At 37.3% G+C, this 23,050-nt stretch overlaps 1 protein-coding gene across 1 annotated transcript in view; it reads left to right on the top strand.

Moving 5' to 3' along the window:
* LOC106655797 (rho GTPase-activating protein 100F-like) overlaps nucleotides 1-18,564 on the top strand; it is a 57,691-nt gene extending 39,127 nt beyond the window's left edge. Inside the window, exons 10-18 of the mRNA XM_023461407.1 lie at nucleotides 2,342-2,708; nucleotides 2,823-2,882; nucleotides 3,659-4,320; nucleotides 4,403-4,553; nucleotides 4,861-4,980; nucleotides 5,096-5,256; nucleotides 5,339-5,531; nucleotides 6,125-6,723; nucleotides 8,450-18,564. Coding sequence (XP_023317175.1) covers nucleotides 2,342-2,708; nucleotides 2,823-2,882; nucleotides 3,659-4,320; nucleotides 4,403-4,553; nucleotides 4,861-4,980; nucleotides 5,096-5,256; nucleotides 5,339-5,531; nucleotides 6,125-6,723; nucleotides 8,450-10,039 — 3,903 coding nt within the window. The 3' untranslated portion in view covers nucleotides 10,040-18,564. The remainder of the gene's footprint in view (nucleotides 1-2,341; nucleotides 2,709-2,822; nucleotides 2,883-3,658; nucleotides 4,321-4,402; nucleotides 4,554-4,860; nucleotides 4,981-5,095; nucleotides 5,257-5,338; nucleotides 5,532-6,124; nucleotides 6,724-8,449) is intronic.
* The last annotated feature ends 4,486 nt before the right edge of the window (nucleotides 18,565-23,050 follow it).

Raw genomic sequence — 23,050 nt, 5'->3', positions numbered from 1 at the left:
AATTAAAATTGTGTAATGTAGTTTTTGATAGCGAAGAAACAGGACATAATTCGAATCATTCAACTCACTGATGGTTCATGAAACGAGAATGTTTGAACATTTTTGACATCGTAAGAGTCCACCGAATCGAAAATATCGTCGTCGACGGCATCTGGCCATACGTCATTAGTCTCTTCTTTTACTCTTAAGAATGATAAAGTTTGTTGATTAGTAAAGTTTCAATTAATGTATCGTCGTGCATAAAACATGTTTTACCTGACTGTGCCCTCTTGGCTTTCCATCATTCGATTGATTGTAATGAAATCACAGTGAATTTTCGCAATTTACACGGAGAACATATTTGAGGTTAGATGCCTTGAGTAGCCAACACTGTAACTCGAATCTTCGTATCACTAATTTGTAAACATTTGCTTATTGCACAAACTCACTGGCGATTGTACACACTGTACTAGTACGTTATTAGCGACTCGACCTCGCGACTGTGTCGCTCCTTGGCGATACTTTCCCCCTCCAATGTCGGTTGGCTATGCTCAGTAATATACTGCGATACATAAAGGGATTTGTTAAAACTACATCGAAATAGCTATGAAAATTTCATTCATTTTGGTACATATAATTTGCTTAAATATCCGAGCGATTATACGGAGAACTACGAGTCGACTACGAGTATGCTTTGTGCGCGTAGTAAGATTCTAGTATGATATAAAGGTGTGGGGATGATGTATCCGAATTACTTTTTTCAATTGTTTAGTAAAGTAGAAAAGGCACGCTGTATATTACAAATAAATCTTAAAATAGATATAGCTCGAGTTGCATTTGAGATTTTCATTTTTTTTTAATGATCGCTGTGTTCGATGCCCTCCACACTCCACGCTATTGAAATATAAATTTTTAAAGTGTTTTAAGTACCCTCAACATTGTCACATGAAACCCACTCGTAATTATGACTTGCTCCGAAAACGTGGGATAAAATAAATAAATAAAGGTGCAATAGAGAGAAGAAAAAAAAATTCGGTTAAATTTTGATATGTTTCTATGACATTCTGTCTACGTTCATATCACTTTGAAAGCTACGGTTCTCGTCCGATCACCGAATATAAACAAAGTTGAGCGCGGTTAGTACTGGGAACCCCGCGTGACGTAGGTACTTCTTTTTTTTGACATTTCCAAGCTTAATTTGATTTTTTAAATCCACTAATAACTTAACAAAAAAGAAAAAAAATTTAATTTTTGAGTAATTATTATTTCATAGAATAACTTTTTTACTCTTCAAAATTAAGTTGATAAAAGTTTTGAAAAAGATTAACTGTAGAAATAAATTCAAGAATCGTTCACTCATTGCTAATCTTAAAGCTAATGGAATCCTGATAGAAATGACCAATGATCAAACATGTTTTGAAATAAATAAACATTATTTGGCTTGTAACAAATAGTAATTGTTCTTATACAATTGTATTGCAAATATTAAGCACATTTTAAAATGGCAATTGTTTCAAAAAATTTAGACTGATTTTCAACCACTGTATTCGATAATATCACTTTAAGTCTCTGCCATTAGATGGCGAGTATAGTAAATCTGCAAGTGGTGAAGTAAAAATAGTTGTATAAGTCAAATAAATTTCTCTGTAATTAAATTCATTGATGGCATAAAATATATGAAATATATGAAAAAAGAAAGATCATTAAAAAAACATGAAAAATGACTAAGTTCAAGCAAATCAAAAATCGAGCAAACTTAAATAAAACTTCAGAAAGGAAATTTAACCGGGGAAAAGAACTCTGAAGTTTCACTTCTGGTGATTAGATTTACCTAAAATTCATCTAACTCTGTGAAAGCATCGAATCGAAAAATGACGATGAACGATCCTCGTTGTAATTACTGCATAACGCACCTGCGTCTCCCGTTGTACAACCCTTGTATATACGCGTCGTACCGATGCAGAGCACGACAAAGCCCAACCGTCTTTCGATTATTGCATTCCCCGAATTATAATGCGCGGCATTGGACTCGCTCCAGAGAGCTATAATGAAATTTATGCGATGCGTGCACGCGTGTCTCTGACTGTATACATACATCGAGAGCTGCACGTGTATACATTATATACGTATCGTATCGCATACATCTCCGCGAGAACGTGCTCGAGGCTTAATTAAGCTGCGGAGCTCGAGAGTGCTCTATTGCCGCCTTGTACGGTATAGTCGTGCGCGAAAATCCTGCTTTTATCTTTTTTTACATTAGGATCGTAATTAACGCGTGTATTTTTATCATATTACGTGTAAACAACGCAACAAGTTGGCTAATCTTCCTTCGTACGTTATCTTAAAAAAAAAAAAAATACAGGCCGACTACGCGACCTACGGCTATCGGCCCTACGCCACGAGCACGCTCGACCGACTGTCGCATCGCTCGGCCTCGGCGCAGCAGGTCAACCTGGCGAATCTGCGCGCCTCCACGGCCATCAGCTCGGCGGTCGCCGCCGCGGCGGCATCGTCGTCCGGCCATCATCAGCTGGGCGGCGTCGGCGGCCTGAGCGGGGTGCATCACTCGCGCTACGCGAATCCGCGCGTCACCTCGTCGGCCCTCGTGGCCTCGAACGTGCGCGCCGCCCTGGCCAGCAAGAACACCCTGGGCAGCGCAGCGAGCCAGCGGGCCAACAGCATCAGGCGCATGCGGGGCATGGCCGACCTCGAGCCCTCGTCCTCGTCCTCATCCGCGACCGCCATGACGCACAACAACAATCATCACTCGGCGGTCATGTCGGCGCTCGCCGCCGGCGGCCGGGGGGCGGCCGTCGGTGCCGGTGGTGTTCTGGGCGCCGGTGGCTCGACGTCCACGCCGACCCGGCCCATCGAGCAAAGACTGTTAGACATTAATCCAGCTGGTGAGTACGAGACGTTGTATCGTTGAGTTCGATCGCTGTTCCCAGTGCCATTGTTATCTTGAATCTTTGACGGGCTAGTTCGTGAAAAACGAGCGGGATCCTGATCGAAGGAATGTAGAGTATTTCGCTCGCTTCTACCTCGTGGAAATAGAACTCGCGACTATACATAATGATGTTATGTTCATTGCAAGACAAATTTTTCAAAAAATTATTTGCGGTTTTTTTTGCGAAATTTACCTCTTACAACGTTCCTTATTTTATTGTAAAAAGGAGTTGGATTTTTTTAAAGAAATTATAAGGATTAATATTCCAGAATACGTGTTGTATTGTAGCGCAATTTATCGTAATCAAAGGCGTGATATTCCACTGCAAGCTTTTCGATTCCATCAACAGATGGAGTGTTGCAAACTCGCAAGTGGCAAAAACATTTTCGTACGGTATATATACCATGTTTATTCCATATTGATGAGTAAATCGAAAAAATGAATATTATTAGTTTTTCTTGTTCAAATAATAAAAATGATATTGGGGATGAAATAATATACGGGTATTAAGAACACCCACAATTGGTCAGTAATGAATTGAAGCTTTCTTACGCACTAGCTCAGATAGGATTTTAAGAGTGTCGATGCGCAACACTCAAGTGTCTAATCGTGACTACTATACACGTAGTAAACAATAAATGGAAACTTTGAAAAAACCTGACACATTAAAAAAATAATAATAACAACTCATTGACCCATGTGTTTAAAACTTGACTTTACCGCGACGCGCAGAGTTCCTGAAATACAAGATAGAGAAGCCGGCCCAGGTGGGCACGCCGAGCTCGACGACGAGCTCGCTGCTCACCCTGGCCGAGAACCAGAGCAGCAGCAGCGACTTCGTCAACGGGGTGAGCGGCCTGCTCTGGGTGCACCTGCTCGCGGGCCGCGGTCTGCGCGTCAACAATCCCACCAACTCGGCGGCGGTGACGACGCCCGGCGGCTCGACACAGTCCGGCCTCAACGGCAATAACGCTAACGCCAACAACGGCTCGAACGGCAGCCTGGTGAATTGCGCGCTGCGCGATCTCTACTGCGTGCTGGAGTGCGACCGGGTGCACAAGGCGCGCACTGTGGTGCGCACCGGCGACCTCATGTTCGACTGGGACGAGAACTTCGAGCTGGACCTCGTCGGCAATCGTCAGCTGGATCTGCTGGTCTACTCCTGGGACCCGCAGTACCGCCACAAGCTCTGCTACAAGGGCTCGGTCTATCTGCCCACGCTGTTCAAGGAGTCGCCGCTCCACCAGCTGGCCGTGAAGGTCGAGCCCCGCGGCACCATCTATCTGCGGCTCAGGTACACCGACGCCAATCAGACGTTCCGCAGGCGCTGTCTGCCCGTCGTCTCGCTGGCCGGCAGGATCGCGCCCCTCTTCGGCATCGATCTCGAGACGGTCGTGAGTGGCCTTTTTTTCATGTGTATTTTATCTTTTTTTTTTTGCGATTCGATTTCATGTACTGTTAATAATACATACGCAGGTGTCGCGAGAGGCGAAAACGGGTGGGGTGCCCGGCGGCGTGTCGACCGCCCTGGCGATGGGCGGCAGCGGGGTGCCCAACGTGCCCATCATCATCTGGCGCTGCGTCGAGGAGGTCGAGAGGCGTGGTTTAGACATCATAGGTAACCACTGTAGGTCTCACAAAATTTTCTTAATCATCGAGAAAATGTTGCGAGCCCGCACAAGCTCATAAATCGACTTGCACCTTCACCTTCACCCATATGCACTTCATGTATACATACGATCACTTATAGAAATCATAAAAAAAGAAAAGAAAAGAAAATAAATCAGTTCATAGCTCTATTTTTATACAATTATGTGCCATTCCATTACGATCGTCATGTGTGAATGTGAAAAATCATTGATTAATTAACCGATTCGAGGCCAGTCAGATTTCACCTAAAAATGTTCACTGTTTCTTTTACCCGCCGCGAGCAGGTTTGTACAGACTGTGCGGATCAGCGACCAAGAAGCGCATACTGCGCGAGGCCTTCGAGAGAAACGCCAGATCGGTTGACTTGTCGTCCGACAACGTGCCCGACATCAACGTCATCACAGGTCACACACGCAGCTGATTAATATTTATTTATTTTTTTTTTTTTTCGTGTCACGTAACGTTTTAAGAACCGACGACGACGTTTAACGATGGTATTTTTCAATTTTTTGCGCGCAGGCGTTCTGAAGGACTACCTGCGAGAACTACCAGAGCCATTGTTCACCAAGTGCCTCTATCAGATGATGGTGGACGCGCTCGGAGTCTGCTTGCCGGACGACCCGCAGGGCAATGCCAAGCTCATGTTCAGCATACTCGACTGCCTGCCGACCGTAAACAAAGTGAGTTCGAGAAAGCCCCTTCTGTTGTAATAAAAAAAAAAAAAAAACAGTTTTAATAATAAAAAAAAAATTATAATTGCAGTGCACTCTGATCTACCTGCTCGATCATCTGGCCATGGTGATCTCGCAATGCAACAAAATGTCACCGGGCAGCCTCGCGGTCTGCTTCGGCCCGGTGCTCATGCTGCACTCGGACGACACGGGCGCCCCCCTCGACTTCACCCAGCCCATCGCCGTGCTCAAGTACCTGCTGGAGATCTGGCCGGTCAAGTCAGGTAATGTGATCCGTTTCTTATTGCCCGCTCTGTGCTCTTTACACCCATCATCCACCAATGGCAATGCTTTTTTCTTTTTCCTTTCACTCTTACTGTTGTTTTTCTTATATACGATTGATTGATTATTCGTTGCTGGCGCACAAAACACGTATCACGTTGATTATATATGGAACTTATGGATCGATCGAATTTTGATTTTCACGTTCGTCACGATCATATTTTGTTATGTATCACTTATCTCACGAATCACTCGAAAACTCTATTGCATTCGCATGATTATCACAGTCATCATTATTCATATGACCAATAAAATGACACGATTTTCACCGTAATAAATTGAGTAAATAATGAATAAAAAAGAAAAGTAAAAAGTAGCCGTTGTTGGCTCTCTTGGAAAAGTTGTAAAAAAAAAGGGCGCAGCCGCTATTTTTGTCTCCATTGGATCGCGCCAGTCGCGAATCCCAAGGAGCCAGAGGAAGCGGACCCAAGCGCGAAAACAACTGCCTTAATTTCCAGAGAGAGTCATCGAATAATCCCCATAACCCAGCCAACCAGCTAAGTTCCGGATAATCAGTAGCTTATTTCACAGACAGTTCGCAAGATTACTTCCGTCGTTTCAACGCTTCCACGTACTACGTCTACGGCCAACAGCAACAGCAACAACAGCAGCAGCAGCAATCATCCGCCTGTTTCGAGCGCATCTCAGCTGCTGCATCAGCATCTTATGCAGCAGCAACAGCAGCAGCAGCACGATCAACAGTCATCAATCCAGCAGTCGCCGCAGCAGCCGCCGAGTCAGCAACCGCAGCGATCGCCGCAGCAGCCAGCGCCGCAGCAGCCAATCCATCAATCCCAACAAGCGCAGCAGCAGTCGCAGTCGCCGCTGCGGGGAACCTTGCCTCGAACCGGGCTGCCCTGGCAGCAGCAACCCTCGCCTCATCAACAGCACCAGCCTATCACCAGCAGCATCACCACCAGCTCCAGCAACGGCAGCAGCAGCAACAGCAGCAACGCAAGCCACAACAGCACCAGCAGCAGCATCATCAGCAACGCTACCTCCCAGCAATCCCAGTCAACGCAGCAGCACCAGCAGCACCAGCAGGCGGTGGCTTCGTCCTCGGAGCAGCAGCAAACAACTACAACAACTATGTCGCGGCCGCCGCCGCCTCCGCCCGTCAAACCGCGCCAGCAGGTTCGTTCGACTTCTGCCTCTCTCGTTTTCATCATCTCTCTTGTTTTCTGCGGTTTATCGCTTGACATTTTTCATAAACTTTTATTCGCTCGAACGCGTTCCTTTTTTTTCATTGTTTTGTATTCTCGTTCATGACTGTGGAAAGTGCAATGAGAAAAAAAGATACCACATGCGACTTGCACGTACGTCGAAACGTTTTTATTAGTTCAAAATTTTTTCATAGAGATGTCTATGAAATGCATCGAGTTACTTTTCTCGATTCTCGCTGCAGAACGAACTTTTTCTGCATGCTACAATACTACTTTAAATTTTCTACTCTTTCACTTGGCATTTTTCTTCGTTAGCTTTTGAATTTACAAGTTTTTTTGTTTCATTTAACACTCATACAAAACCCCACTGTGTAAATGTAATAATACAGTAACTCAGAGATACCGACGTCATACTCTCGAAAATCCCATGATAATTGACTTTGGAGCACGAAAACTCGATTTTCTATCTCGATCTGTTCATTTAATGTCTCTACACTCTGTTTAATCGCGTATTTAGGGCAAACGTCTATTGCCGGCTCTACCGAATCGCTAACAGCACAGAGAAGCCACTTCTTGCACAGGTACATTATCGTTACTCTTCTCAGCCATCCTTGCCCGCTGCTCTCGCCTTTGACCTACATATCCTCGTTTATAATTGTTTTCTTTATTGGATCGTCCCTCTTTTTTTTTATGTTCGTTTTCAAAAAACACACCGATCGAATCAACCCTCTTATACCCTATTAATTATACGAAAATCCATCTTTGCTCGCTCCTATGTGTGATGTGGCACTCGTTACACTCTATCACTTGCATAATAAATGAACCACTTTTATCATTGCCTCTCTCTCTCACGCTTCAAGTAAATGATGATCATGATTAACATGTTACATTTTTTAGCTTACGATTATTTCGACATTATCAAATTTTAATAATGCATGCCGCTGATGGGCTGAACGTTTGCTTGCGCATAATACAATGATTCATTTAAATCGAAATTTAATGAATTGATTAATAATCTTCTCATTTATCTAATTACAATCAAAGTGAATGATGCATTATGGAAAGTCCCATTTATTCTCTTCGTTAAAATATGAAAGGATTGTGCAATGCCTGAATATCTGTATAATAACTCAATCCAGCTTCGCTTTATGCAAATTAGTCCAACCCCGCAATGCAAATAAAATATATAACACTCAGCGCAGTCGATATATATTCGTGGCGAGGTGGTACTGAAATTTTTTCCACGTCTTTATACGGAAGTTCATGTCGCGGCTTAACGTAACAGTTTTTATAATCATCCATTAACAATAATAACACCATGGTTTCTCTTCACGATCATCCGACTTTTATGAGTGCTCTAATACTTGATGCTAATTGTGTTATTTTAACTGTCGTCTGATAATCGATTGAAAAAAAAAAAAAAAACAGAAAAATTAATTTGAGTATCGCCTCTCCTCTTTTAGGATTTTATGCCTCGCAGCACTAGACGGAATGACACTTGGGATAAGAACGTTTTGTTTAAAGAACAAATGGGCTTCCAGAATAAAATAACAGTAATGATGATAAAATAAATTATTCCCGATTATTGAATTGTCAGAATAACAAAATAATTATTATGCATAGCCTCGAGCACGTCAATTGTTTGTCGAATTAATGATTGAAAAACGTCGCTCTCTTCTTGTGTCTCTCTATCGCAGGTGATAGTCTCGTCCCCAGGTTCACCTAGCAGCGAGGAGCCGCCGAGCAGCAGCAGCTATCATCCGGAATCGGCTAAGGGGCAGCGCGGCTCGTTGGCCAACAGCTATACTACGGAATCCAAGTACAGCGGCAGCCGACCGGCGGCCACCGGTGCCGCGGGCAGCAGCGCCAATCCGGCCGGCAACAATCCCTACCAGGACTCCTCGTCGGTCGGCAGCAGATTCAATCGCGCCGTGCCGAGCGTGCCGACGACGGCCGGCAGCAACGCCAGCAGTCCGAGCTCGCAGCAGCAGCAGCAGACACAGGACTCGGTCAGGTTCAACCGCGTCGCTCAGGGCACGACTGGCGGCGGAAATAGCTCTCCACAGGACTCGGTCAGATTCAACCGTGTGCCGACGACCATGGGCAGCAGTCCGAGCGGTACTCAGCCGCAAGAGTCCGTGAGATTCAACCGATCGCCCCTGGCCGGACCACCGGGTCAAGCTCAGCAGGTGCCGCCGACGTTCAATCGCGTCGTGCCCACTACCGCTGGGAGCCCGAGCACGCAGCAGCAGCAGCAGGACTCGATGAGATTCAATCGCGCGTCCAACAACGCGATCGTTAGCCCCAACTCTCAGCAGCAGCAGGACCCCATGAAGTTCACGCGTTCGCCCGTGAGCGGCGCCGCAGCTCAGAGCAACAGCTTGTCCCAGGAGCCACCGACGGCTCGATACAACTCCACCAACGCACAACCGGAAACCATGAGATTCAATCTGACCAGCAGCAGCCAGCAAGACTCGGCGAGATTCGCCAGCCACAACAGCGGCAGCCAGCAGGACTCGCCGAGGTTCAACTCGACCAACAGTCAGCCGGACACCGCCAGATTCAACTTCGGTTCCCAGCAGGATTCGGCTAGATACGGCCTCGGCGGTGCTGGCCAACAGGATTCCGTCAGGTACAATCCTACCGGCGCCCAGCAGGAATCCAGCAGGTACAATTCCATCGGCGCTCAGCCGCCGGACACCATTAGATTCAATCCGAGCGGGCCACAGCAGTCGCACGACTCGGTGCGTTACAACGCGAGCGGCAATCAGCCGGAATCGGTCAAATTCAACCTCAACAGTATGCAGCCGGATTCGGCCAAGTTCAATCGGTCGCCGACCATCGGCAATTCCGCGGGATCTTACCAGGACTCGAGCAAGTACGTGCGATCGCCGGCCGGCACGAGTCCCATCAGCTACCAGGACGCCCTCAGCAAGTTCAGCCGGATTCAGAGCGGCAACAACGGCAGCAGCAGCAACAGCAGCCCGTTGCCGGCCGTGAAGCCGCGCGTGCACTCGACCAATCCCTTTCTCAACTCGATGAGCAACGGGAACGGAAGTGGCAACGGTCACGGCGGTGGTGGCGGCGTGGGTGTCGGTGTAGCCGGCGTACTGCCGAGCATCAATTTCTTCGGCAACGGCACGGGCGAACTCGTGACGCCGACGAGCAGCGTCGACACCGAGGACGGCGCTACCGGCGCCGCCGAGGAGGCCGAGCGCGGAGTCGAGGGCGACATCGAGGCCAGCGACGACGACTGCTTCAGCAAAATGGGCGGCGGCAAGCCATGAGACGAAGACATCGCAGGCTCGAAGAGACGCGAGATCCTGCGAATGAATCACACTGGATACGCCTACCATAACTGAATGAATCGCCAAGCGATCGCCTGCACGAACGAATGAACAAATGGTCGATTTTGGCGTCGATGTTTTTATGAGCACGCGCGCGTGTCTCTGGCGATAACTGAGAGCGACACGATGCCAATAATGCTAGTAGCTGTAAATGTTCCCATTTTGTATGTGGTACCCATACTTCCATTCGGGAAGGAGAAGAAAAATACACGAGACTACTTGCCGATTACTTCAATTTTATTGTTTTTTTTTTTTTTTTTTTTTGAAATATTCGAAACGAGATTTCGAGTAGCATGAACGACGTCTGCGAACAGATAGCAAAGTTTTTCGTGCATAATTATTGCAGATTTCAATTAGATGAGCGAACATAATAGCCATAAAAGTATTACGATGAAAAAAAGTCTGATATAATAACGGCTGACGAGAGCGTGTGCGAGTATACCGCGCGCGTTCACGCGAAACAACCGATTTGAATCGGATTTCTCCAAGACTTTGTATCGCCAAAGTTTTTATTCGATTCTATCTTGTTAATTATGACGTGTAACAAAGGGGAAGGGGGGTAGAAAAACGAGGTAATTGTTGAAATTTAACAATAACAGCCTCGAATATTAGAATAACATTGAAAATGCACTATCAAGCGACGTTTATGTAAAACATAACACGTACCGAAGTATGCATAAACACATATAAATAGTATAGTCACACTGTATACATGTGCTTTTGATAAGGATTCTTATGAACACTTAGTGTTATTGAACTAATGACTGAACGCACGACACGATATGTAATTGCAGTGCGCAGTGATTGGATTAACGAAAAAAAAAAGAGACAGATACAAAACAAAGAAAACAACGCAATATTTCGTATTTCTTTTTTTCTTTTTTATGGATATCGTTGAGAAAAAAAAATTGCCTAATCTTGATCAAATATGTAAGCGATAAATGATACACGAACGAAGATCAATGCAACTTTATTCGTGTAAGCGTATTAATAGTATTATCATTGTTAGCGAATGTTTAGATGAAATTTGCGTGCTTATGAAAAAAAAAATTACTAATAATGGTACGCAACTAGTTTGAAACAGATTAAAATTAAATCTTACAGAAAATAAGATAGAGCAATATGAAGAAAGCTTTAAAATTATACATCGATTTTATTCGTAAAATTGCCGTAGTATGTCAGTATTGTTGTTCCGCATACACTGAATCTTTTGACTCTCCTCGATTGTTCCGTGAAGTATACGCCTCGATAATTTTGATCGATTCCATCGTGAATATTATGATATCAAAATGTAGATTTAAAAGAACAAGTAACAATTTAGAATGTCCGTGTACTTGATAAAATGTAAACGTTTATAAATAAAAAGTTGTCAGAACGATTACATAAACAGAAACAATGAAATAAGTTCGAACATTTTTCCAAGTAATATTTTTCATAATTTTGTATTTTGGGTGATTCACCATAAGTTTTTAAAAACACAAAACAGGGTTTTATTAGTTTGACGAAAACATCACTTGAGTCCATTTTGACGTAGTTCTAAAAAAATCACTTTGATAAATTATTTCAATCTTAGCGATAATTACTGTTTCAAATCTTTTTACAAAATAGGCTAAAATATTGACGCATTATAAAAGTGCGCATTGACCAAAAATTTTTAATATAACTCGTGAATAGGGATGAAAATCACAATAGACTTCAATTCAGATACAAGTTTCTTATATTAATGTGCTTCGTTAATCGCTTGCGAATGTTCATCAAAAAAGTTAGTGTATCGTATTAAATAGAACTTTTTTTTCATTTATCATTCACTCACAAACATTCAAAAAAAATCATGTTATTACATAGAAAAATAAAAATAAAAATGAGACTGATTATAAAATTTCATTAAACTGTCTTATTTTCTCTATTGATATTGTAAATAATAAAGTGCAAGAGAACCATTTGTACACTTTACGAAAAATCCTTTTCTTAAAAAAAAAATTAAAATTAAAAATTTAATAAGATGCGCAAAAAACAGTTTCGAAATTTTATGATCTAGATCTCAGTTAACTTAACGCGCGCATTATAGACATTTACGACAGAGTAAAAAAATTCAATCGTCTAATAGAAAGCTCCGTTAGTTTAGAATTGAATAAAAACGCCACGTGTACTGATTGTATAAGGTGCTGAAAATAAGTGTATCATAAAAATGTAATCTCATTTTCCACATCGTTTTATCAGTGCCCATTGCTAACATTAGATTGTGAATTTTCATGGTTATATCTCATCACACATACACAGGACTGAAAAAAATTCAATTTAATTTAATTTTCAATAACTCCCTAAAAATCAGTATTCTTTATGAAAGAAATAATTTACCCGTATTCTACCCCTTTTTCTACCGAAATTTTTGAATCAGCACACTGCCATAATATGTCATTTTAATATTGAATATATATATGAACTAACAGTCATTTTGTCGCGCGAGTTCTTGACTAATAATCGTAACAATTTACCGTGATAAACTAAAGACGCTTCGAGTGTCTTTAATACGGAAAGACATGTAATACTTCAATCTCAACAATACACATTGGACAATATAGCAAAAAAAAATGAAAAAGCAAATACGAATATTTACGACTATGTAACAATAATAAAAGAAATCGTTCCGCTATTGACATAATTTTTTTCGTTATTAAATTCAATTTTTGTACTATAATGAATTCTCAAAGAAAAACTCAGTCTCAGTTGCATTCCTGAAAACGCACAGTTTAATCTTCTTGCTTATTGTTTAAAGCCGTAATGTTTTGTAATAACAAAACTTAAGAAGATCATCATACTATTAATACGATATGTTCTTTGATAATCATAAGTTCGATTTTTGTCTTCCTCCGTAATAAAACTGGGACTGAGATAATATAACGATTTCATTGAAACAAATCGAGTAAACGCTATGGACCACAGATTATTGATACACAAATTAAAATGATGTTTAGCATAAATGAAAAAGCTAACATTATTCAAAAATTTCTAAAACGATGCATTAAACATTTTAAACTTGCTTATTGATAACACATCATAATACACTTTAAGACACTATTTAAACACGGATAAATACATTTGTGAATCGATTGAATTTTGAAAATAACTTAGGACTATCTATTAATGAAGTCATCGTTCCATAATATTGTTATGAATCGAAATAATTATTGAATAATAAAATCGTTAAATTTGCAATCATTGTCAATCTAACCTTTTCATCTTTGTATTAATCTTCATATTATATATTACAATAAAGTTTCAAATACTTTCATAATACTGAGGATTCAAGTTTTGCCATACAAGCAGTATCGACATTTATAAAAATTTTTGGTCTGTTTTCATTCTTGGGTCCACATTTAAAATAACATTAACTCGAAAAATCGATCAATGTTTTGAGAATTCTTTTGGTAAATACTTTCACACTTTTAATCATCTATAAAGATAAAAACAAGCTTTCGTCAATATACGAACACTTGTAAAAAAACGACGGTCTAATTTGAAAAAAAAAGAAAAAACTTCGCGGCTTTTTCATAATACCTCACAACAATCTTTGAAGTAATACTTTTTGAAAAAAAATATAAAGGCTCTATTTAACTGAAGATATTTTTTTAATTCTCTATAATAATGATAATTAGAAACATTAAATCTGACACGATGGAAAAAGAATAATAATAATAATAGTAATAATAATAATAGCTACTCAACTAGTCATTCAACGGTATTAATGTATACTCTAAATATATAATGTGGAGGGTATTCGTGAAAAAATCATTTGCAATAACATAATTGTGCATTGTGAGGATCTAACCAGAGCTTTAAAGAATTGTAAATAATATGCTTCGATCTGTGGATTTTTCAACATGAATTACATTCGAATTCGGGTTATAATAATTGCACTCGAAACAATACAAATCTTTTTTAACTTACAACCAAATAAAAACGTAACATATCTGTAGATCGATCGATACTAAAGATCATCCTTAAGCTCGTGAATTACGTAATACAGAAAGTACGAAACTAAAAGAATGAGAATGAAATGTGATATATAATTGACGTTTATGATAATATATATAATTATTAAATTCTCTTGTTTTTTGAATGTTTTTGAATGAAATGTAAGAATCTGAAAAAAATTACTGCATAACTTCCTTTTAAAAACCCGCAAGTTTTCAAAATCTAAAAATTTAATAAAAAAACTTTTTGAACTTCTTTTCAAAAGAATAATCCGATAGAGAATGTTGGTAAAATAGCGAATCATTAAGTAAACTGACATATCATCATTCAAGTCGCCATTCAATGAGAGAAAAATACATTTTTTACTGTTTTCTTCAGGCCTACGTAAAGCACAAAAATATACCGTGCGAATTATCCATTAAAATTCATTCATTATCATCAAACGCCGAGCCTTTGCATTGAAAACCTCATTGAATTTTGAAAGCACATATCCATTGAAAAAGAAAATTACGAATGTATATATATGCTTTACAGAATTGGCAAGTAAACAAGAAAATTCTGCTCATCTCACATATCGTCTAAAAAGCCTCCCACAAATGCCATTGCATCAAATGACAATTTACATAATACATATACGCAACTGCAATGTGACTCATCTATCGTACTCATGATTATTATCATTAAGCCACGCATCACATATTAATCGTGAGTATTTTGTAAGGTTGACTAACCAAATGAGAAATGATTTTTCTCAAAAAAGGAATGAAGTATGTAAAAAAAACTTAAAATCTACGTGAAATTCAGAAACAAAAACACGAATTACAATAGGACGAAAAAATATAAACGCATAGACGAGAGAATAAAACTACTATACGCTTTTACAACCAGTTAATATCGAAAGGGAACACCGTGATTGACAGAAAACGATTGTATAAAAACAAAAAAAAAATATCAAATAACTATCGAGTCGCATTTATTTTTACTTCCATTATCGTATCGCAAGCATCTCATAGAGAATCATCGTGTATCGCGTATCGTTGCCCGAAATATAAATTTGCCACGAGACTGAGTGAAAAATAAAATGAATACCGTGTTATGCACAAAATGTGTGGAAAAACAATCTTTCGAACGATCGCACTGACTTGTCTGTAGCGAACAAGTTGGATAACTGAATTTTTACAACGCCTAGCAGAATGAAAACCAATCGAATCGATTGAAGCAACGTTTCATTAAATTCTTTTTCGTATCACTTATGAATATTAAAAAAAAATATGAATAAACCCAACTGGATAAAAAATAAATGAAACACATGCACTAAATAATGAGAAATTCGTACAGATTTCATTGATTTGTAAATCGCATTTTCTCAAAATTATATCGCGTCTATTATTCGAACACTTCACATTTACCATTAGCTGCATAAAGTCATATGCATAAATAATCATTATATTGTAATCCCTTGACGATATACTCATCGGTAAAAAAAAAATAAACATCTCATTATAAATATTGATATCTTATAATGCATAGACGTAATAATAGAATGAATGAAGTACGTTTACTCAAGCAGTAAAATACATATGTGAAATGCGTATCACACGACTTTACGTTAGATTGTGTATAATTAATATATTTAATGTGTATAAAAAAAGGAAGGTCCCGCTGCCGCACAGGATCACTTTTTTTTCGTATAGAGCATAGCACAGAAATGCGACGACGTGCAATATATCTATTATATGTAAGCTGTATAGTTAATAGGTTTAATAAAAAAATGCGGCAATATTTTATTTTCTCTCTGTTTTGTCACACCAACTATTTCATATTTGTGTAGCCTCGTTCGTTCATCGATTCATTATTATTCTCTGCATAAAGTTCAAGTGTAAAAGTCACATCGATACGACGAATATCCCACCTCGCTGAAAAGTTGAAAAAATAAAGAATGAATAATAATACAAAAAAGTAAACTTTGAAAGCATTCCATCGCGACGACGCTTAATACCTCGTTACATTAATCGTAAAAACTGAGATTATATTCATATAAAAGAAAAATAAGTGGTTTGTTAAAGTGAGCCAAACTGGTTTGTCTCAATCTGCGAATGAAATTTCGATTAAGGTATTATACATCTAGCGATGCATGTTAATATAGCCGGCAATGAAGAACGTCAATTGTAGCTCTTGAGATAAAGATGATTAAAAAATGTTCTGGTAAAATGATACTACGATATTGAATTATTAAATTATGTAATATCAATTAAATGAATATAATAGAAAAGAAGATAACTTTCTTAAATTATCCTGGAAGGTATAGCAAAGGCGATAGCAGAATCTATACATAGAAGAAAAAAAATATTAATCGGTATGATAAAGTTTATCGTTGGGTATGTTGATTATTTCTATAGATTTTATTGACGCGTCCGAATATTATATATAGCGATTTTCGATTCGCCGTTGATATAGTAAAGTGACATCGACGGAGACATTCGTGTATAAGTATATTTAATCGGACAAAATCGTTGAATCTTTACGCGAAAATAGTATATCATATTTATATGCTAGTCAAGCTCGTATCGATCTAAGTAAATTTTAATAGTTGTTAACAAAAGTGTATTTTCATTACTTCGGGTATATGAATTTCTAATGTGGAATTGATGTATGCGATTGAATTTCTTAGAATTCATTTTGATTAAACAGTTTTTCATAAATTCGTTGATAAATAAATAGGTGCTAATCGTATTACATATTGTAATTTGTTAATCGTATTAATCATGCATTAATGTAAATAACTCGGATGCAATTGTGTTCCACTATAAATTTCGAACGTACGTAGGCTTAATTTTTAATTGTGTAATAATTTTGAACGAGATGTGGAGTAGCAAACGTGGGTCAATTTCGAAAAGTCAAATATATTCGCAATCAATAAAAATAGTAACGACAAGGAATTAATGGAGGAAAACATCGCCGTAATAAAATAAGAACGTTGAAAAAGAAAAATTTGTTAACGCAACACGTGCGACGTGCGTCCGCGCGCGTACCAGCCGCGTTCAATGACCTCGACGGGGGACATATTTTTCTAAGTTGCACCAAAATAAAAAATGATTTATGAAATGCATTACTATAAAAATGGTACTATATTGCCATCGGTTATATCAGCGTTGTTAGGATGTGTAATTGATAAAGTAAAACCAAAAAAAAAACCATTAAATAACTGAATATTTTACGACGTGAGTGTAGTCAGAGTGTAAAATAGAAGCAAGTACTATAAACGTAGACATTATGACATGCATATTATAAATATTAAATTTACGCAGATTAAACGCCGAGTGCGTTCAGTCGGCATTCGAAAAAAATGTACGACCGAGACGATGTATTACCAAATCGCGAGGGTCGTATCGATGTGACAGAGAAAAAAACAGTTATGAAACAAATGAGCAATCTGATAAATGAATGTGAAAAAAAATATATCTGTATACATACAATGACAAACGCTTGATGAGAATTTATCTAAAACATAAAAATAATAACGATAATAACTTGCTGAAAAAATATATATAAATACTATACATAAAAATATACATGAAAAAAAGTTTACAATAAGATTTGTCGAGTGATGTTGATGATGAAAAGTATACAATTGTGATGCTGCTGAGCCGCGTATATATTGAACAAAAGAGAAAAAATCGAGAGTATGCCAGTAAATATTATAAATACGATACATGTATATATAATACGTATAAATATTAGTGGTCGTAGACAATTGTAACGTTATATATTTGTTTTCTTTCACTGTGCGAAACGTATTGTATGAGAAATATCAATAACGATAAAAAAACTTGAATTGGAGCGAAAATTGACGCGCAATACTCGCTCGAAATGATCGCTCGTTGTTTAATAATAAAAAATAAAATAGTAAGAGCGTTTGTGTGTGTGCGTGCGCGCGTGTGCGTGCGTATTTATTATATGTAAAACGCGCGCCCTCACATCGATATATGAAAATAAGATAAAAAAGAAAATTGAGAGATTGAGATTATAAATGACGAATAAATAATAATCAATAACAATAAATGATAAAAAAAATTATCGAATCGTTCTGTCAGTCACTATCATCTAATAATGAATATATAAATATATAAATAAATATATATTATACAATGTCATGATACCTAACGCTGCCATATACAATATAAATTATATATATAAATATATGTCTATCAGATGTAAGGAATCAGAATATGACTAAAGATATCGATGAAAAAAAATGAAAAGAAACAAACATAAATAAATATGTTATTAAACACTTGCTTCGGCGGTGATGACGTCGTATAAAATTTTGTCACGTTATTTTCTCATTTCCTACCTTGAATGTACGATTTTATTTTCCGCAAATTTCGATCGGACTTCTTGAGGTTAAATCTTTTCTACTCTAGTCAGGATTGTCAAATATAAATTTTAATATATTGATGGGATAATCTAACATTTACATCTGGTGCTAAACCCGTCTGAAAGCAGTCGTAAAATTTTCAATATAATTACATTTTCTTACTGTCGTAGAATTGATGTTAAAAAAATTTTTTGTCAAACTACAGTTCAAACTGTCGTACTGCAAATACGCATCGAAGTTCGCGATGTTACAGAAACAGTATTCAAAGTTAAGTGTGTTGTTCAATAAATAGTTAGATTTAATTTATTAAATTTAATTTATCTTACTCACAAGAAGACTACACCAGGTGCGGGTGCCCAATTCTTACCCACATTTTTTGTGGATTCCTGGTACCTTTAGCAATGCAGCCCAGTATTCTTAGTTTGATCCGTGGGCCTTGAGGCCCATTTTTCAAAGCCTTTTTAACTTTATTCAAAAATCTATGTCGAGATCGAAGCCTAATTTACACGTAAAAATTTACTTCAGTTGGTATTAAAGATTCAGTCATAAATACAACCTAAAATCGTTTGAAATTCTAGCTAGAATATAGAATTATATTTTTTACAATGAAACCTTTAACCCGTTTCGGGCCAAACGGACGAAATTTCAGTTATTTTTCCATTCGCTGTAAACTCTGTGAAAAAATTATGTCAGAAATGTCAGAATAGTCATAACCGACGTAAAATTTTATGAACTTTTCGAATCCGGCGTCAGAATGGTCAAAAAAGTTGATGTGTAAAAGTTATGAACAATTAAACAATAAAAAACACGATTTTTTTGAAAAAAAATTTGATTTGATCCGAATTTTCGAGTCGAAACAGACTTGCTCTATAGGTCTAACACGTTTTTTTTGCGTCCATGGGGTGTAGACTTAAAAGTCCAATAGTTACGATATCGAAATTCAACATTTTCTCGATAACGTTTTGTTCCTAGGCGCTTGGTTGACATATAAAAAAATTGACTACATTCATATACGGTTTTTTTCTACGAAGCGCCATTTTCGTGTCCGCCATGTTAAATTTCGATATCGTAACTATTGGACTTTTAAGTCTACACCCCATGGACGCAAAAAAAACGTGTTAGACCTATAGAGCAAATCTGTTTCGACTCGAAAATTCGGATCAAATCAATTTTTTTTTCAAAAAAATTGTGTTTTTTATTGTTTAATTGTTCATAACTTCTACACATCAACTTTTTTTACAATTCTGACGCCAGATTCGAAAAGTTCATAAAATTTTACGTCGGTTATGACTATTCTGACATTTCTTACATAATTTTTTCACAGAGTTTACAGCGAGTGAAAAATTAACTAAAATTTCGTCCGTTTGGCCCGAAACGGGTTAATTAAATTTCAGCCGAGATCTGTACTTGAATTCGTTAAAATAGCTTAATAAATGGAAAAGAAACATACTAGTTAACTTTTTTTGTCCAAGTTCCGGGCTACAATAATCATTGGGATCAACAGCTGGTTCGAAGTGATTTTCTATGCTATCATGGAATGTGTCATCTTCGTGGTCGTTGTTATATTCATCATCATCATCGATCATCTTATTTTCATCATCAACGTACGCATGGTTGATATATGCATTATTTTTATTGCCTCCTGCATAATATTCGTTCAAATGTTTATTTACTCGAAAATACTGATTTGCATCTTAATGCAGTAAAACTTAAGAAACAAGATATTTTAATAACTGTAAAATATTACCATTAGCACAAGATGAAGTCGAAGGATGAGATATTCCCACCAACGAGTTAAATTTACTTGTATTCTTTACATTTTCGTTTTTGTTAATATCACTATTGGCATAGGATGACGGCGTAGTATTACATCTATCCTTCGCGAAATTAAATTTAGTCTTCATGCTCTCGATATTTTTAATAACAGGTTTCGTCTGACTTTCTAAAAAAATCAATATGATCAGTAAAACTTGATATTATATTATAAATAATATCAAAGTCAAAATTTTACTTGAAGGTAGTAAAGGTTCAGAATCTTTAGTTGCTTTCGATTTTTTCAATGAAACCTTAGGTTTGGTTTTTGACTTGGTAGGATTAGATTTCTTAGATTTAGAAGACTCTAATGTTTCTGAAATCCATTTATGAAATGTGAGTATTTTGAGTAATTCTATCTGGGAGAGTTTATAAGAAATTTTTTTTTTCGTGTGTTAAATCGTAGAACAATTCAATTTAGCAAAAATAATAACTAATTAAATTAATCAGAAAGAGCAGGTTTCAAATACAGAAGACAAAGTATTTTATTTTTCATTATTTTTTCATGGTGAATAACAGCGGTAGACGTTAAAGTTACTGGTTTATAAAGAGAAAATTTAAACTCTTCCGTCTGTAAGGATTTATTGCATCTTTATAGAAAGGATCAGTGGCAATCAACCTGTCAAAATGATCAGCCAATCTTCTATGGGTACGTTCGCAATTGTTTCTTATGCCTTTTATCGCAATTTTTAAGGGGTCATTATCCGAGACACTGTCTACAGTTTCTTCGTTTGAACCTACGAAAATAAGATTATTGTATCCATGCAATTACCCATCGTAAAAGTAGTAGTAATGTACGATGAAATTATCATAAATGAGAAATAACACTTTATAGCATGGCATGATTTGGGGCCCATCTATCGTAAATTACTATCATCCAACGGAATGAGATGTAATTTTTCTGCAAATTGAAGAGTATGAAACACGATTCGAAGACATGATTTGTCTTCAACATAATGAAAGTAAATGTACCCTTAACAAATTTTAAAAGTAGTTCAAAATGCGACTTTTTATAGCGGTTCATAGTATACTATAACAGTTATACTTGAATCTACCATTATACAACATTTAAAAAAAAAAATTTACATTTACCTTCAGTACTGCTCTCATCGTCCTCATCACGTTCATCTTTAGAATGTTCGGTATCATCAAAATTGTGTTCATTGTTAGAATTTGTAGTATTTTGCAGATTATTATAATTATATTTACGACGATTATCATTGTCTTCATCATTTGAACTAATCCGTCGTTGAAATTGGAGACGTTTTCTATTATTGATGTATGTGGATTTTATTCTATCAGAGGAAACTTCTGAATCTACTGTCGTGCACTTTTTTTCCATTAACAAGGCAAAATCATAATCTGTTGGGTTTATAAAAATATACAGTTATGCAGAAACTTTATTTACATAATTTTTAATACTTTTACACTTTAAATATTTTTTCAATTTGTTATTGTGTTACAAACCGTATGGTCCGTGAAGCTTTTTGCACTGGTACGTATACCAATCATCTTCAACGTCTAGAGAAAACAGTTTATTCCTATCTTTAATCCTCGTTAAAGGCCATCTTACGATTTTCTTATGTATATCTACCCATTTTTCTGGAACCATCGATACGTAATCATCGAAAATAGCTACGTAATAATTCATTTTTAAAAACCTAAAATTAAAATTAAAAACAAGTCTTTTGAATTAACGTTTTTCAATTGACACGTGAAAAATATCGCTTAAAATTTGTTACAGAATTATAACTTAATCATTTCAAGAATATAAAAATATCAAGCGAGTTCATTCAAACATATAGGATTAGGGTGTGAGAATAATGTGGTGACGCTCAAATGAATTTCAAAAGTTTTTTCAACTATTTCATGAATAACGTAACTGTGACGGAGTTGGGATTTCATGATAGCATACATAAATTTAAACAACTTACCGTTGCAAATTTAGCTTAAAATATGGATCACCAGAGTTTTCAATAAATTGTAAAAGGGGCTTTTTTTAACAAATACTAAACTAAAACTATGGCCAAATTTACCGAACAATTAGTAAAAAATTATCTCGATCATCAGAGTTGCTCATTTTCAAAATGATATATTATACAAAAATTTTGGTTTTTTCTCAACAAAAAAATTATAAAAGGGAACAAAACATTTTTCTACATTTTAACAAAAAAATTGGTATTCAGCGTAACGATTTCAACATTTGTACCTTAGCATATAGCGAGAGGTAGTCTAGATTATTAGCTCTGAACGTAAAACAGATACGTCCTGTAATTAACCGTCCACTCAATCGAATAATTAAACCATTTGAGATTCAAAGCTTGTAAGTTTTAATATCAATTCTTCCCTCAAAAAATGTCTTTTCATAACGTTTCCGAATTATAACTAAGTTCGGATACTTATGCTAACCTGTCCATAAGACTCTATTTGCGTTAATAAAAAAAAGCATTAACGGAATTTTTTCAATAACCAGGATATGATTGTTCAGTATATTCGAAAACTTACCACAAAAAATCTACAGTTGCGTATACTGTAAATTAACTATACATATGTAAGAGCGTGTGTAAGTTAACACAAAAAAATTTTTCATGCAAGTGCGTGGGTGAAAAGTCCGTGCTATTACGACCAAATTTTTTATTTCAATTGCGTCGTAAAAAATACTTACAATTATATCAAACAATTCCAATAATTTTAACAACAAGTTTACTAAATTTTCAAGTACAAAAAATTAAATTAATGATGTAACAAAGGAACAATACAAATATCTTGACCTATTTTAAATAAGC

The sequence above is a fragment of the Trichogramma pretiosum genome, unplaced genomic scaffold (assembly GCF_000599845.2).
Source record: "Trichogramma pretiosum strain Unisexual culture from Peru unplaced genomic scaffold, Tpre_2.0 scaffold49, whole genome shotgun sequence".
In the NCBI taxonomy this organism is placed as follows: Eukaryota; Metazoa; Arthropoda; class Insecta; order Hymenoptera; family Trichogrammatidae; genus Trichogramma; species Trichogramma pretiosum.
Note: the sequence above shows the minus strand (reverse complement) of the source record. Positions and strands in the feature narration are given on the sequence as shown.